Source organism: Vidua macroura, chromosome 6, assembly GCF_024509145.1.
Source record: "Vidua macroura isolate BioBank_ID:100142 chromosome 6, ASM2450914v1, whole genome shotgun sequence".
Taxonomy (NCBI): Eukaryota; Metazoa; Chordata; class Aves; order Passeriformes; family Viduidae; genus Vidua; species Vidua macroura.
Window position 1 is genome coordinate 9,718,196 of NC_071576.1, and position 18,303 is coordinate 9,736,498.

Here is an 18,303-nt window from a genome sequence, read left to right on the forward strand (position 1 = left end):
ATAAACAGAACGAAATCTCCCTTAGGTGGAAATCTAATGATTTTCAGCAAAATTTGCTGACAGCAGAAGAATAACAAGATTCAGAAATTCAAATCCATTCCAGGCTAGAACACAGCAATGCAAATGAAAGGACTTTTCTGGATTCTACTTATGAATCACCTGTCTGTTCCCATTTCTATTTCTCCCGACCTTCAAAACTCACCTTCAGTACACCTGCCATGTTGTAATATATATTCCTCAGGATTTCCAGAGTCCAGCCTTTTCAACTGCACATCCAAAACAATCAAAATTCTACCAATTAAGAAGCAATAAAAAGCATTTTTGTGACTAACACAATCACTGAAATTTGAAGTCACCAACTGAAGGAAATGTAGGAGATTTTAAATATTCTGAATTTTCTTCCTTGCCCCTCATTTTAAAAAGTAGGTGAACTTGATCTTATTGATATCAAGGCCACATTTCACCCCCTAAAGCAGCCAGGTATCTGTGGCAGAGTCTGCAAATATGTGATGTTCTGTCCACCCCAAGTGGAAAAAGGCAGACAAAATTATAAAGCGCTGAGAACACAATCAATCACTGACTTCACTCAACAAGTAACTCTTGCTGCATCCTCAGACCTACCTATGTAGGTGTGTACATTTCAAGACCTGTTTTCAGAAACACCCTCACAAGTAGCAGGCAGGACTTGGAGCCTGACAAGCAGTGGCCAGCAGGACCCCTTGCATCAAGACAAAGAGGTACATGCCTCTTGGAAAAGAATTAACACTGCCTTATGAGGTAACAGGATTCTTTCTTCATTCTGTATTATGTGGTTTAACTACTTCTACTATAACATTATTCTGAAACGTGAGTAGTCTTGGTACATATGCCCAGTCAAACTGATTTTGAGCAATTGATTGAAACAAGGTGTTTTTAAACATAAAATTAAATACAGCTGCCACTTCAGGGGAATTAATAGAAGGGAAACAATTTAACACCAAAAATTGTTGACACATTCAATTGTAAATGCTTTCAAATACACTGAGGGTGCCTTTCTTTACAAAAACTGAGCTAGAGAAAGGTCTTTCTTCATGCTGTAGAATGACCTCTAATAAGTCAACAAGGCATCATAACAGAGTATACTAAGTAAATATTTGTATTTGAGCACTTGAAATAATAACCAAAGCATTTTTGTATACACTTAGCTACCAAAAATAGCATCAATCGCCCAATCTCAACATAACTATGACAGATAATTTGTTTGGCCCTTTCCAATGACATACACTAACTGCAATGCCAATGCCTACACTGAACATAGTTAACACTTCTAGAAGAAATGCTTTAAAAAAAGCTTTATTAAACTAACAGACACATGCCATCTTATTCTCTGAAAAAAATTTTTCAAAACTGCTTATGCAGCATACCTGACTGTATAAAGCAAATATCCAAGCATGCAATGAAATTCCAAGGATTGAGATGCTTGCTTATCCAACTTAAAAAAAAAAATTATATTAATCACTTAATTTTGGGGTAGAAGCTTCTATTCAAGGCCATGTAACTTCTAGAACACATCCATCTTGGAAACAAAACTGAAACCTCAAAGTCTCCTGGCATTGTGTTTTTAAAAAGTCTTATAGATGTATTTTCTGCTTATTTATGTTGTGCCTCATTTAACACAAAAAATCCTGTGCACATGGGACTGGAAGTTGAACATAGTGTCACCCATTTCACAGATCACAAGAGAAGGACTGCCCCAAGTCATGGCTTCTCTCACGCACACAAACTATTCACCTATTTACAGATCTTTGGGGAGGGAGGAAATCACTTGAAAAAAACACTTAGCCTCAGCCTCATAACATACAGAGCAATATTTTGCTGTACAATTTTAGTAAGATATATACAGAAGACTTTTTCAAAGCTTCTCTTCTGAAACTAAAGTAATATGACACTTTACATAACTGAACATTTGCCATGACAGTAAATAACCTTCTACTGGCTTCACTGAAGGACATATTAAAAATTACTTTCCTTTCAACTGGAACCTGCTTTCTATACAAAAGATTGGTTCTACCTGCAGAAATACACTAACTTCAATGAAATCATGTACTGTCATTCAAAAGCCACATTTCAGCCTCAAAAACGGACTATTAATAGAATTCAGAATAAATTGAACATATTTAAAATACAGATTTCACAGAGTCACTACATATTATTTCAAGAATCTAAGAATCAGTTAGGTGCATGCTTTTTTTCCAGTAAGAGAGCTGTTGTAAATGTAATTTGCTAGATTTAGTGATAAAGTCTTCATATTTAAGCATTTTAAAAGGCTTGCAGTGCTCTTCCTCAGGTGCAATTCAGATTGCCTGTTTTAAAACCTTAACTAGCTGGGGAGGGGGGAAAAGAGGGAGGGAGAGCACTAAAGCAACTTTGTAAAATCCTGAAAAACTCAAATGCTAATATTTGGATTTGAATAGACTATGGAAACTCAACAACTCAGAAATATTTCACATATGTCAAACCAATAGCCCTGCACCTTATCCACAGTTAAAATCCAAGAATCATAAAAAGCACAAATACCAGGATAAAACAGCCGAAATCCTCCAATTTACTGTCTTCTGCCCTGGGATTTTATGTCAGTGGGATGAACTGCTGGGCTTCAAAGAACTGGACTCTGCTAGGAGATGAGCTGCTGATGAGCTTCTCTTCCTGCATTTGGTTACCAATTTGGTAAAATCCAGATTAAACAAATCTCTGAGAAAAATAAAATGCAAGTAAGAGGCTCCTCTGAATTTAGAAGAATGCTCTTGAAGATTAGTATTAAAAACAGGATAGCCACAGCCAGAGTGAGTTGTTCTGTCAAATCAAAAGAAAAATACACTATGAAGTTGATTAAACCCATAGAGTGGCACTGCACTTATAAATGAAAGGAAACCATCCAGCCTGCTAGCTGTGGATAAATTATTTTATGAAATTTCTCTCTGCTCAGATGATGGGAGCATTGGCAACCTTTCTTTGTAACTGCTCTGGACCTGGCTGGGATAGGGTTATTTTTTTCATAGCAGCACTATGATGTTGTTTTAAAATTGTGACCAAATCAGTACTTCAGAAAATAAATGTTTTAGTTACTCCAGAATAGCATTTGCACAGCATCCAGGACCTTTCTGTTTCTCACACTACATCCTCCCCTCCTCCCCATAAATAGTCTGGTGGCTGCACAAAGGTTTGGGAGGGGGCATAACTGTCACCCTGTTCTTTTAAAAGTTTTCTATGCCTTCTGATGTTCACATATTTCTACTGGAGTTCTCATGCACTGTTCATGTAAATAATGATTGTTTTACATTCTTCTTTGTGGGAGGAGAGAATTGATGGACTGTTGGTTTGACCAGTGTGGTTGAAGAGGTAGCAATTTTATCCTCCAATCCACTGTCACTTTTGGAATTCTATATATTGCAAGGTCAGAAATAAAAGTTACTTCCTTTTACTCTATTAACCTTAGTGTGAGTGCGTGAGTTACTTCGTGTCATAGTGCGACACATAACTGGGAAGGCAACACAAACAGACCAGAGATGCCATTTAGCATCATGCTCAGCAACGAAAAGGGAGAGGAGTGGGGTTTCAGTTCAGCTTGCCATCTGCTGTTCAGAACTTGGCTGGGCATTGGTCTGCCCATGAGAGGTGATGTGGGGCTGCCTCTGCATCACTTTTTTTGTTTTCTTTCTCTCTTGTTCCACTTCTTAAAACAGCTTTTATTTTGAACCCAAGTTTTCTTTTCTTTTCTGTTCCACTCCTCATTCCCTATTCCACTGAAGGGGAACAGCAGGTAAGCAAGGGCCTGTGTGGTGCTTAGGTGTCTGCTGGCCTTAATCCCCAGCCCTCAACACAAAATCTATGGCAGCAAACCACAGCATATGATTATTATCAACAGATACTGGCAAGAATTATGGAACATGCAATGCTACCCCAATGTGTTGAAATGTTAGCTAGGTAGCAATGCTCATGATTGCTATCAGCACTCTTAGTCAACTAAGAATTAGGGTAATAATTTCTCAATGTCACATCGAGTCCCATTCATAAAGAGAGCTATACTTCTTGCTCCTTTCAACCACAACAGTCAATAGCATCTCACATGGTACAGATGCCACAAAATTTTCCAAAGAAAAGAATAAGAAGCTTCTCCTCCAACCATTCTCACCATTTATCATGCCTGGATGCTCATGTCAGTGTAACATTTGGTTAAATTGAACAAACTGCTCTTCAGCACCAACTTCTACTCAAACTGGTTTTGTCAAAAAAAAAAAAATTAAAAGCAATACTTCTAAGTTACATCTTAATTTTCAAGTTCTCCCTCACATTTGTGATGTCAAACAGGAGGAGACAAAGGAGGAATTCCCCAAACAGATGAGATTTAGAGTACCAGATATCTTCAGGTTAATAGCTAGAGCCATAAACCATACTTCCACTCCTTCACACCAAGCCACCCACATGGCAGAACAAAAGCACTGCAAAAATGAGGGCTCTTCCAAGAATGCTGGGTTTGGTTGCAGCTCTTCAGTACAAACCATACCCAGAACACACCAATCACTGTGCATGCATATGTTACCTTAGGAAGAATTCTTTTAACATGACAGGTACTAACCCCTGACAATCTGACAATCCTTTCACCTCAGACAAAGAAGAACAAATAACAGACTCCTTAAATACACCTCGGAAAATAAAGAAGTAAATGGAACTGTGTATAATTTATATTCAGAGTAAAAGAAAGTAACAGGAAAAAACCCAGCACATTAGTACAGGAGTTGTTCTGCCACACACAACAGAGAACACTCCTTGCTCTGACTGGGGATGCACAGAGTTGACCACTGAGACATAATTAAGTTACTAATGTAGACAAACTTCACAGTGCCTTCAGGGAACAGACTCACTATCAGCCAAAGTCAAGCCAAAATTTCCACCCTGACACAGCTCTTTACATCCAGGAATACATTTAGAGACAGCTGGGTAGAATTTTGACTCTTAACAAAGTTTCCAGGATTAACCATGGGCTAGAAACTGCATAAACTACTGCTCTACTTTTGAGGTCCACTTTCCAGTGCCAGCCCCACACGAGCAGTCTCCTCACACACCTAAAGTGCATACAAAAGTAGAAGCAATACAAATTTTCAGCTTCAATGCTTTCCTACCAATGGAAAGATACACATGATCCTCAGGATCCTGCCTTGAATCTTCTATGATGCAACTGAAGATTAGCTTGAAAAATAAAAGTTGAAGGTTTCTCATTTAATTTCTTTGCACACTTTCCAGTTTGCATCTCTAATTTGCAAAGACACTGTAATGGTTTTACACTGTACAGCAGTTTACTTACAGATTGATACAGTGGAAAAAAGTGGTGACATGTTAACTGTGCTGTAAAGGAGGTGGCAAGGAGCATTTTAATTTTATCTGAAAATCTGTCAGGACAGTTCTGTCCTCATAAACCTAGCTCCCTTCCTTTTTCATAGTACCACATTCAATGCAATGTGAAAACCTTCCAGCTGAAGAGGATTAATACTGACATTTGAATTTTTCCAATGTATAAGTGGTATCAGCTTTAATAACAGCCATACACGTCATCCTTTATGTTGTATGACATCTAGAACAAATTTAGAGAACCTTTGTTCTCCCAACTGTTCAACACACCAGTGGAGGGAGAAAAGTAGGAACGAAAAATACTTAAGAGGAGCAGAGACAGCCATTAGAACAAGGGCAAGAAGAAAGGCAGTGTTTCTTAAACCATGGCTACTGTTTAGATTAATAGAAAGAGACCGGATAACTGGAACGGAAAATGGCTCCCTCAGCAACCTTTAGTGTGCACAGTGCCATCCCCGAGAATGAACCTTAAAAATGGATATGCTCAAAATATTCATCAAGGAAACAGGGAGCAGGCAGCTGACAGCCACTTGAGAGAGAAGCAATGTCTATGGTAAGACTTACAATTCTGGGCTTTTTAGATCAGTTTGACCTCAATTTGCATCTCCTTATCATTCTATTCCTTTAATTAGATTAAAATGTCTTTCATGGCATACTGTAGGTGTTACAGTCTGGCTTCTTTAAACACACTTGAAATGTTAATTAAAAATTCTAACAGCTATGCAGAGTAATGAAAATATATAGAACCATGAGATTCATGAAATTCATCTGAAAGAAACATTTAATGTAGTGACAAAATCCTGAGCAACTGTCAAATACCTCTTTTCTGTCAATACTCACTTAACAAAAGCTTTAGATGTTCTTTACTAGAGAAAAACTATTCTTAGCTGTTTAAAAATGACAGCAGAACAGCCTGATCCCCCTCTAATGGGAGATAAGTCTTCCAGCATCTCAATGGCCTGAAAGTTTAGTTTGATGATAAAAGCAACATAGCTATTTTTAGCACTCTACGGGCATAAAAATACAGCTCTAAACTGTGACCTACAGCTATGCACAGCCAAGCATCACATCATACGACAGCCTTAACTTTAGCTACAAGCACGTCTGTAGTTGCTTCAGACTATCATTATTCATCTCACTACCAACAATACATTTGGATGGATTTAGCAACAAGCATTTGAAATTGTTACCATCTTTTTTCAAATTGCTGCCATCGGCAGAAGTCAATTCAAAGGTAGGAGATCTTAATGGACTTGGTAGAAAGTATTTGAGAGACCATGTTAGGTTAAATGGATTACTGCTTCTCTCCAGTACAGAGGATGAAAAAGAACCTTAAAAGCAGAAAAACTTAAACTGTCATATTCAGTACAGAAAGTCATTTTTTCTGAGCACAGTTTGAGTAAATGAAAAAAAAAAAAAAAAAAAGAAAAAGAGAAAAAACCCCCTTGTTTTCTTCCAGCAGTACTAACAACCTACAAACGGGATATGCTAGAATAAGACACCTTCAAGCAAACTCACCTGAAACAACACCGTTCACAGAAAACTGCAAAGGTAATTTATGTTATTTTATTCCAACTTGCATGCTTGTGTGTGCATGATTTGTTAAAGTGCAAATTATAAGTCTATTCTACCAGATTTCTGTTTCCAGATAATGTGAACAATAATTAAAATATTTAAAATAAAAATCGATACATAAGTTGTAAAACCAAATCAAGTAGAGTTCTAGCACTTAACTAGTAATTACTTCATTTCAATTTTAAATATATGTGCAAGTCCAAATTTTTGAGGTTTGGGGGTTTGTGTTTTGTTGGGAGGGAGTGTTCTTATTTACCTGGGTTTTTCTGTGGGGTTTGAGGTTTTTTTTTGTTAGCTTGCGTGAAAGGGTTTAGGGGTATCCTCTCTGTTTGTTTTTTAAATCATGTATACTATGGATAAAATATGAAATATTTCCAAGGTGATGGATATGTAGTTCCAAATGCTGTAAATTTCACAAGAGTATGTTAACTCAGGAAAGAGACAGGAAATATTGTAAGGTGCAAGAACTTGTCATATTTCATTATGGCCTGGTGTTTTTGTATAGCAAACTATTCTAAAATCATTAATAAAGTTTCATTCAAACATTCAGTTCCTAAGAAAGAAGTCTACACGTAAAAAGAATTAACCAGTTAGACAGACAAGCAAAATTAATTATTTTTCCTCTCCCCAGCTTAAAAATGCCACTTTTTGGCTGGATGAAATGGTCAAAAACTGATTCCTACAAATCCACAAGATGTCCTGGATCAGAAGTAGTTACAAAAACCCTGCTGAGGGAGTTGAAATGGCACCTGAAAGAGCGTGAAAGATTAGTGCAAGAGATTGAAAATGAACAAAAAGTCCAGAAAACTGGCATGGATTACAACTGGCTCAAGAACTACCAAAATCCTCAAGCAACAATTCCAGCTACTGAGCAACGGCAGCTTGAAGTTCTGTGCTCTCAAATCCAGCCTTGCCAAACAGGAACTGTTCTCAGCAGGTAATTGTTTCGTATTTCCCCGACTCCGAGTTCTCTGTCACAAGTAAGATGTTTCTCTACCTAATCAAAGTTTGTATTTGGCTCTGCTCTTCCAAAGTAGCAATGACCAGCAACTGGAGAGCATTTTTACAGTTGTTTTAGAAATTACATCTTCACTTTAATATGCTGCACCTGAAGGAAGTTTTAAATCAGGATTTTCCTGGTCTAATCCAAACAAAGGAAATCTTGTATGACCTTTTGATACTTACCATTTTTCCTGTTACTTATCCCTACTATTCATTAAATAGCAACTCAGTAACTAAAAATCAATTAAAAGGACTAATGCAATGCACTATTATGCAGAAATCCAGCCTTACTGTTCACAATACCAGAAAGCTCCTAAAAACTTAAAAATCAGTGTAAATTAAAAATAATTAAAAAAAAAACCCTCCACACATTTTATGAAGAAAAATTCTCCTATGCCTGCATTTTAAGTACATTTTCTAAGGACTCAGAAAGGACAGAACAAGTCCATTTGCCTTTTAAAGCCCAGAATACACCTAAGGGCAAAGTCAGTTTAAATCAAGTTACCCAGATGGGCCAAAGAAAAAAAAAGAAAGCAAAAAAAAAAGCCTACCCAATTACAACTGCTTTCAATCCACAATAGCTGGAGCATATCCAGTGCATTGTTACAGCTCTTTTCCTCTTACAGTCTTCTGGGGGAGGTGAGTGGGGAAATGTGGCAGCAAGGAAAAAATGACACTAGAACTCAAGTAATTTCCTCCTCCCCCACCCCCAAGTGACAAGAGAGGAAAGAGAAAAGTTTTCAGTGCTGATGATTAGATTTCAATTTTTGTTTTTTTCTAGATTTCGGGAAGTTTTGGCAGAAAATGATGTTTTACCGTGGGAAATAGTCTACATATTCAAGCAAGTTTTAAAAGATTTTCTTACCACCATTGAGAGAGAAAACCAAGCAGAGCAGCTGGTAGATGCATGGAATACAAATTGCCCTGAACATTTTAGTCCTTGTGGTGACAGCTCCAACAAGTCGGACAAAGATGAAATCCCCACGGTTTCAAGTTATGTCGACAAAAACACACAAAGCATGTTTCCCACCTTCTCTCACAGAATCTGGAATCTACCCTATTACTACCCATCAAGTTAAGTTGGTTTGTGTTGCTTTCAAAAAGTTATGTAGCCATCCACATTCCTTTCTTGTAACTGCTGTCCAGATATGCAGGACTAAATGTGATATGCTCCCCTTTTTATTCCAAGTTTAGAAATTAAAATCCTTTGTAATAGCTAGTATGCAGTAACTTAGGTATCAACTCACCTTTTATCTTTATAGTTTCTTAGAGCTGTTGTGTTTGAAGCCACCTTTTAATCAAAAATGTAGATGTTTCTAACAAAAACTCTGAGGCAGTTTAATTTTCTGCCATATAGAGCTAGAAGTATTTGAACAACAACAAAAAAAGGCTGCTTTGCATATTTTGAAACAGCATCAATCCACAGAGTGTTAGACAAAAACTTCTGTATTTGTCACATAGCTTTTAGGCTCTAAGGGAACTTTATACTGTGTAAAAGAAATGGTTTAATATAACATCAGTTAAATAAACTAGTAAATACTTTCTGGAGCTGAATAATTATTTCTTCAAGAATAACTGCATGAAAATACTGACAGGATTTAGCTGCATGTATTATTTCTATGTTTTTTTCTAAACTATACTCTGCACATCCTGAAGTATGTGAAGGTGGACAGCTATACAAAACCACTAGATATTTAACAGCATTTAACAGTTAGTTCTCTATTCTTTAAAAAAATTAATGAATTATTTAATTGTAAATAGCTGTTTTTCATATGACTTACTTGTTCTGAAACCCAAATTCTGCATAAACCTTTAACATTTTGATGAAATCAGTCGGTACTTCTCTAAAATAGCCAAGGAGTCAACAAATCACTTCCAACACACAAGGTGCTCATTCTAAATTTGTACATAACTAAATCTAATGTTTCTCAGCCACCATGATCTATCACTGTGGGTTCACTAAGTTTTACAAGATTATTCACATACATAGCAGTCATGACCACAGCAGGCAATTGGAGCAGAAAATCAATGAAAACATATGCCAGAACTCAGCTGGCTACATTTCCAATTGTGCTCCCATCACTGTAACAAGTTTTCACGTGTTTCATGTAACGTCGTCTCCTCTGTATTTGCTTTCGATTTGTCTGTTGGATCAGAAAAAATGGGTAAGACTCATATGGCCCAATTCACAGAATACACTATTCCATAAACAAAACTGCTTCCTCTGGTATTTTCTTCAAACATACTGAAGAAGCCGATCAGATTTCATCAAGTTGGTAACACAACTTTAAAGCATCTTATGCTCCACAGCTGTATCCCCCATTCCAGAAAAAATTTACTAATAATACAACATAAATTGGATGAACAAATGGCACATTCATTTACTAAACACTTTTAAATCTTTTTAATAATGGATTAAAAAAGTATTTGAAAAGCTTATGATATAGAAAACATTTCATGTAGAAAAATAAAACATAACATTCACAGAAGATAAAACAATGAGAACTCCCACATCCACGTAAAGGACAAAGCACCGGAGGACTAGAGTAAAAAAAAATTCCAACAGACTTAAAATAATAAAAGCTGCAGCTCAATAGCAAAAGTAACTAGCCCCTCCCATAAACTAAATACACAAAGCTTCACAAGGACATGCAAACTTCCTCTATCTGCACTCAGAGCTGCTATAAACTTTGTCCTCTTCTTGTCAGTTTGTGGATTAATAACAAAAACACCATTCTAAACTTACTCTGCCCTACTGATGCAGCACAAGGAGATTCTTCTCCTGGAGCTCTAATCTAATCCCTGTATGAGGGCAGCAAGAGATTCAAAGAAAGATTTTTCCACAGTGATAAAAATTCTCACAAGTATTAAATGTCAAGTACCTTTCCTACAGGAAGGAGGGTAACAGGCACTGAGCATTTAAAAGGCATTAGCAGGATTAATATTACTCTGAGAATTAACATCCATAATGCTGGTTTCAGATAGCTTTGAAGTGGTCAAATGTGCAAGATTCCTGCAACAGCAATTCATGTAAGTTTATTTCTTAAAATGGTATCCTCACAGCTGTCTATCTGAAAAATTGGTAAAAAAAACTCTAAAATGCAGCTTCCTAATTTTCACTTACGGAAAATGGAAGGCCAGTGGAAGATCCACTTACTTTAACAATCACCAAAAATGAGTAGGGAAAAAAAAAAAAAAAAAGACAAGAAAAACAACAAGATAACTCCAGATACAACTTGCCCATGCTTTGCAAACTTCACTTCAATTTCATTTTAACATAAGCAAATGCATTTTTCCAAGTTCAGAAAGAGGGACTATCAACTATGCCATATTCTAAAAGGCAGTTGCTGCACAGTAGTTTAAAAATATAGGTAGGCATCATAGCCAATTCAGTGTTAAATCCCTATACAGTGCCAGGCAAATGCACAGAAAGGCTCACCTACTTTTATATACATGTTTTAATCAGATTACTGCATCCACTTCTAGTGTCTGCATTTGGGGGAAAGGAGAAGGAGAAAGCAAAGGAGAACTGCAGAAAGTACAGGAAAAAAATATTCAAAGGCTGAGAAAATGCCATCCTCTAATGTTGCATCCCGGAGTTTGGGTTTAGATTCCACGCCGCACTCTAAGGCCATTTTTTCAAGCACTGAAACGTGGGGTAACTTTGTGGAGTACAAGCACTTCCTCCTGACCAAATAGTTATATACTCTCTCTAGTTAAAAAGCAGAGAAAAGCAAAGAAAAAGCAACGGGGTAAGGGAGAGAAGCCCAACTAAAAACGTTAAACATATTTTAAAGGAATTTGTTAGGTTTACTGCAACATGCTGCCAAGAAAATCTGCTCTTCAGCTCACCAGCTGACACAAGCCATTTGCTAAAATTATGCATACCCTTAAAATTCAGCTACCTCAGACAGGAGTAAGATTGCTGGAAGGCCAGTCACCACTACCCTGTGGAAAATCACTGTCCAAGAACTCTGCAACTGCTTCTTTAAGTATTTTTTATTTATGCCCTACACAATTTATGAGGTGTTCTAAAACTGCATGAGGTTGCATGAGGTGTTCTAAAACCACATTGTCCCTTACACTGAGCCAGCAGGTATTTCTGCAATAGGCAGGCAACACAAACCACTCTGGTGACAGAAAGGTGAGTGGCAGTAATTGCAAAGGACAGCAGTGTCTCCCACCTGCACAAGCGTCAAGCAAAGCAAACAGTATGCAATGTTTCCAGCCAGTAAGTCAGCTTCAAAAAGGTGCTAACTTGGTGAAAGGTACACCTATGAAACACTGAAAACACTGAAAATACACACTTAACCCTTAATGTGAACACAATTGTGTTGATACCAAGGAAGGATTTAAGGGTCTAAATTTCTTTTCTTTCAGTTAAACCTAATAAAAGAAGTTAAAAAGCTAATCAATGAGCTGTTTAAGGACAGAAATTCTAGTCAGATTTTCTGCAGTTTCTATTTCTACTACCTTTCCCCAACCAGCTCAATTACTAATACTGCCATTCTAGAGGTAGTTCTGGAAGCAAAAAAATCTTAAAACCTTGGAAAATGAAGCATCATCAGTAAAGGAAGCAAACACATTCCACATCTCATTTTAAGGGAGACACGAGGCTTTTAGATCCCATTAAACAATCTCAGTAATGTTTCCGTAAAGTATTATTACACACACTCGTGTGCAATAACACACCTGTTATTACCAATTTGGTATTAAACCCACACATTCTTACGTATAAATTCAGACAAAACTGGTAGGCAGACAAGTGTCCATCAGTAATTGTATATCCAGCTTCAACTAAACATAAATAAGCATTTCAAAAATCTGAGTAACTCTAGTTTTGACTTTCCCAAGAAACAAAAAAATAATTTTGAAGGAAATAGACAATTATGCTACAAGCAGCCTCAACAAATGAGGAGAAATTCTTTTGTTTTCAGCTCCTCAAACTCTTTCTTAAGAAGACAGTGAATAAAATACAAGCATTTCCTTTGAAATGCTTGAGTCTAAACTTCCTATAGAGACTTCAAGTTTTGCAAAAACACTCGAAATTTAAGCACATTCCCAGAGCTGTGAAACAGAAGTATGCATGGAAACAAAACACACCTAAGCAAACACAGCTTCTCATACAGATTCCTTCCATTTCGTGGCAGGACAGATATGCACTTGTCATCTATGCTCAAAAGCTTTATAGCTATTTTTAAGAAATTCTGTCCACACTTACATAAATGGTCATTTAAGATGCTTCTGTCCCACTCAGACGTGGAGAAAAAAAAATTATAAAACCAAACCTGTAAAAATATTTTTTCCCTACTAACACACAGCTGTCAAATTCACAATCAGGTCATCTGCTAGGACTTATGAGTAGAAAGAGCTTTCTGGTAAACCAAAAATGAAGATGTGCCTCTGCCTAGTCACACAAGGCTTGATCAATCTTATTTCTCCTGTGTACAGGAAATACACAAAATAGATCTTGTGGCTTAGTACTCAGTTGGGTTAAAGAGTCAAACACTTAATAAATACTACAGAAATGTTACTATCGCCTAAATAACGACCAAAAAGTTACAAATATCTTGTTTGTACTGGCTTGAGGCATCATATTCACAGAAATAACTTAAAAGAACTGCAAAATTTTGTCTGGTCACTTCTGGAAAATTTTAACTACTTGCACAAAGCCCAGTAGCTCTTGGTCAGTGATTCAGAGCTTGATAATGGCATCTTTACACTGAAAAATAAAAAGGAATAGGTATTTTGAGGTGCCAGTTTTGTCCTTCACTTGAAGCAAAGACAGAAACACTGATAGCCTGAACAGTCTCTGCTGAAATATCAGACTACCTGATAGCAAGATGTTACACAAAAAGATCATTCTTTCTCAGATGCCAATGTACACCTTTTAAGATAAATACACCTTCCTAAAATACAGCAACCTCTACTGCAGTGCACCACACAGGGAAAAATAAAACCCGAAACACACAGGAGTGTATGCCCAGCTCATCTCGAAAAATACTCTATGGAAGTGCATAGAAAACAGTATTCTATAGGAACCACAGATACACTACCACACCTGGTCTAAACACCAAGATTACTATGCACTGCCACACTCCAGGCAGCATCCAGGAGAAGGAGTTTTTGGATTTCAACATCCAGACTCCAGTGAAAAGCAAATGTACCTGGCTGCTATGCAAACACACATACACTTCTCGTTACCTGTAAACTCTGCCATCTGAGAAAAACAAATAAGGAACAATAAGTCAATATACCTCTGACTTGCTATACTCTGGTAACTTAAATGCTTCCTTAGGTCACGACAGCAATGAACTTGTGAACCTCATTTGTCATTTACCACTGAAAAAATTTTAAGTTAATGCACCTGAATCAGAATAAATTGAGTAGTTTTTAGTACAGTTCTACAGTTTTTCAACTGGACTAGGTACAGCTGCACACCAGCACTAATGCACTTCAGAGAAAGCAAACCCTACACGCAACACATCTAGTGATGACGGAGACAATAGACCTAAGCAGCAAATCAGAAAACAACATCAAATATTAAACGCATAGAAACGCATCAGCCACAAACGCTACCGGGGGTGTTAGGCTGGCATCCAGCAACTACACAGCCTGGGCCCACCAGAGCAGAGGAGCCAGAGGAGGCTGCCCCGGCTCTGGGGAATGCCCAGGGCACACAGCAGAGAGGAGAGAGGGAGGCCATCAAGAGCAGCGGCCCAGCGGCCCGCACTCACCCCGCAGCCCTCAGTGGTTCCTGTGCGGGGTAGCGGGGAGAAGCGCCAGGGAGGCCGACACGCTCCTCCTCGCCCAGGAGCTCGACAGCGGGGACGACCCCGCCGACGGTGAACCAGTCCCGGCGCTGGCCCTCAGGCAGCCTCCGCAGCATGGCGGGGATGGCGGCCCCGGCACGCGGTCCCGCGCCGCCGCCCTGCCCTGCCCGGGCACACCCTCCCGCCCCGCCCCGCCCCGGCGGGAGCGCTCCCGGCGGCGGCCTGCCTGCCCTTCGCACCCCCGTCACCTGGAGCTGCGCGCCCAATGCCTCTAAACCCGCCCCCGGCACTTATTGAAGCCTTCCTTAGAAAGGCACGACCTACAGACGCAGACCAGAAGTGTCCGGCAGGGTCGAACACTAAAGTCTGTCATCCCTACTGGATAAATTTCAAAAGAAGAATAGGAATTAAGATAAACGTGACTGTTGAACTTCCCTTTAATCCTGCCATCCTCTCTTCTGAAATAACTGAAAACATCTGCGTGCAATTTGTTAAATCAGATAAATAATGAAAACCAATATGAACACAGGGTAGACCTTTGCTTTCTCTAACAGGATTTATCATCTCCACATTGAGTACCTGATCCAATGTTGGCATTTGGCTGCTTAAGAACTGTTACTCTCAGATAGGTAGATACAAATCTGGGGCATATGTAGAGATGTATGGATACCACTGCCTCCGGTTGCTTAATGTACAAGCCTCAAAATCCTAAATTAAAGAAAGAAGGGGATTTTCCTCACTAAAATTTCATGATGTTTTAAATGAAAGAGGTGACATACATGCAGTATTTTGACATAAGTTATGGTTCTATATTAAATGCAAAAAAAAGGCCCATGAAAGATTGAAGAAGTCTTGCCCTCTATGACAAAGCTCATGTAGCAAATCTCTACACCTGCAGATTATGTAAATCACTCACTGGGAAAGTAAATGCTGTCTGTGATCCCACTAAAGCATTCAACACACACGAGCTCTGCTTTCCTTTCACAGCCTCGGGAGGCCTGGGTGGTCATTCCCCCCCTCACACCACTGACCAATGCCTGAGCACAGCTCTGGAATTCCAGTCACCCTGTCCTTCCTGCACCTGAAGGAAACGGCCTGCAAAGCACGTAGGTGCTTCAGACTACATAAATACGGCCCAGCGGGTGCCTCCCACTCCTTCAGGACAAGCTGTTCCCTAAGGGACACGCTGCATAGGCTGTGACAGGCCCTTCCCGGCATTGTCCTGGCACGGGACCTGCTGCGCTTGTTCTTGGGAAGCAGGACTGAGGTGAAGATCTACACTGGAAGAGCATTGCCAGCCGATCGAGGGAGGTGATCCTGCCCCTCTGCTCAGCCTAGGGGAGGTGAATGCAGAGTTTTGTGTCCAGTTCTGTGCTCCTCAGTACAAGAGGGATGTGGAGCTCCTGGAGCAGGTCCAGTGGAGGACAACAGATAATGACTGGGAGCCTGGAGCATGTAATGAGAAAAGGCTGAAAGAACTGGGCCTGTCCAGCCTCAAGAAGAAACATCTGAGAGGAGACCTCATCAGTGTGTATAAATATCTAAAGAGAGGGTGGCAAGAGGAGGGAGCCAGGCTCTTCTCAGTGGTGCTGAGTGATGGAACAAGAGGCAATGGGCAGAAACTGATGCAGAGGAAGTTCCACCTGAACATGAGGAAGAACTTCACTGTGCAGTGACAGTGCACTGGAACAGGTTGCCCAGAAAAGGTGTGGAGTCTCCCTCACTGGAGATATTAAAGAACGATCTGGATGCAATCCTGTGCCACGAGCTCTGGGATGACCCTGCTTGAGCGGGCAGGTTGTTCCAGGTGCCTCATTGCGGTCTCTTCCCGCCTGAGCGATTCCGTGATTCCGAGGGAAGCGGGGCTGGCACCGCTGCGGTGCGACGGCGCTCTGGTCCTCCGCGGCCCTAGGGGGCGCTGCTGTCCCCGCCCGCCGCGCGTCCCTTCCCGGCGCACCCCGCGGCGGCAGCGGACCCGTCCCCGTTCCCGAGTGTGACCTTCGCCGCTCCCCTGGCACGGTGGGTCTGGGCCCGGCGAGCCCCGCCTGGGTCCTGGCGGGCACCGCTCGGGGGTGTCTCGGGTGGGGGCAGTGCTGCTTCAGCCTGGGAAGGGAAGAAGGGAGGAAGGGAACGCGGCCCGCGGCGCTGGAACTTCACCGTTACCCTCCCACCCCCGTGCAGCGGGTCGGGGCTCGGGCAGGTGCCCCGAGCTGCGGCGGGTTGTGGCGGGGAGGTCAAGGAGACAGCAAATACAGCGTTGTTCCGGGTAGATATCAGAAAAAATACTCAGAACGGCGTCGCGCCCGCGCAGGCCCTGGGGAAAGGTCTCTGCCGGGCTTTGGCACGGGGTTAAGTGGAAACAGCACTGCTTATTCCCTGTGTCCTGTAGCGGTGGGGAAATCTTTCCTTCCTGTTCTCTCCAGTCTCCTTGTTTGTTAGTATGTCTTGATATTCTGCTATAGCAGAGTAACTGTTTGTATTCCACTGTTCATCTGAAACTACAAACGCTGGAAATTTAGGTGGGCAGTGTCCTTAATGCAGTGTCGTTAATAGTGTCGGTGAAAGAACAAAGGTGTTTCAGGAACTTCTGCCACAATAATAAATTATTGAAATGACTGTCCATTAACAAATGTAATGTGGGTTTGTCTGTAATTATATACGAAGTGCCTCAAAGTTGCTTTCATTCTTTAAGAAACACCTAGATTTTTCCAATTGCTTTGACAATGGCTGCTCTTGCACCCTCTCCTCTTAGAGAGGAGATGCGTTACCAAACGATGCTTTACATTTAGTTACGGCAGATTACCTCAGAGAAGCTTAACTCAGCTTTTTTTCCTGGGTCTGACTTTTTATTGGGTTGTAATAAGTGTGAATAGTGACTATTGAGTGTGCATAAGACACGGGGTTTCTCAGTGCAGTGTGGTGCAAATGTGCACTAACATTTATGGGAGTTGGGACAAGCTTTATTTTAAAACCTCTTACAGTTTTCTCTTTGTCTTACAAAGCTGCATGGAAGGGAAAAAACTGCCAACACTGACAGGCTTCTTGCTCTTGGGGCATATTTTAAAAGTCAAATAGTTATGATAAAGCATGAATTCATTAGCTTAACATCATTTATGTTGCTATTTTGAGTAGAAATTACCATGCTGGAAGAGACAGCTGCGAGGGAGGGAAGCTAATTTGGTAGTGCAAGGAAGGAGCCTCGCTGGCTTGTCTGGAATGAGACTTCTTCCTAAGGGAATCTGGAAACTTTAGGAAAAAGCTGTTACTGATAGGCAGAGAGAAATCTGTTTCTGCTCTGTAAATGTTCTGTTGACTCATCTTTGAACCCTTTCATCAACTGTAATTTTAATTTTTTTTTTTTGTGTTAGCCCATAAATTGTAACTTTAACTCTGAATTTTCATTTCTTTGCTTGGAATTCTGCATGCTTGGGGATTTTTTAAACTTGTAAACTGCTGCTGATACGCATCAGGAGTGTGTGTGTATACATAAAGATAGATAAATGTATGTATGTATGTCTGTATGTATGTTAAAAATCCAGCAGGTAAGAGTACAGCTGCAAAAGTTAAA

The 18,303-nt window shown here is 40.0% G+C and overlaps 2 protein-coding genes across 3 annotated transcripts in view; one reads left to right on the forward strand and one right to left on the reverse strand.

Annotated features, from left to right (window-relative positions):
* TDRD9 (tudor domain containing 9) overlaps positions 1–14,851 on the reverse strand; it is a 68,364-nt gene extending 53,513 nt beyond the window's left edge. For both annotated transcript variants that reach the window (XM_053981665.1, XM_053981664.1), the window contains exon 1: positions 14,700–14,851. In XM_053981665.1, coding sequence (XP_053837640.1) covers positions 14,700–14,851 — 152 coding nt within the window. The remainder of the gene's footprint in view (positions 1–14,699) is intronic.
* Positions 7,599–9,070, forward strand: RD3L (RD3 like). Its single transcript, XM_053981687.1, has 2 exons — positions 7,599–7,897; positions 8,744–9,070. The coding sequence occupies exons 1-2, from the start codon at positions 7,599–7,601 to the stop codon at positions 9,039–9,041; spliced, it is 597 nt and encodes a 198-aa protein (XP_053837662.1). The 3' UTR covers positions 9,042–9,070.
* Positions 14,852–18,303: the final 3,452 nt, after the last annotated feature.

Excerpts from the sequence above, each read along its gene's own strand:
- RD3L (XM_053981687.1), top strand. The coding sequence starts at position 7,599 with ATGCCACTTTTTGGCTGGATGAAATGGTCAAAAACTGATTCCTACAAA. Across the intron at positions 7,898-8,743 it reads ACAGGAACTGTTCTCAGCAG|ATTTCGGGAAGTTTTGGCAG; the intron begins GTAATTGTTTCG and ends GTTTTTTTCTAG.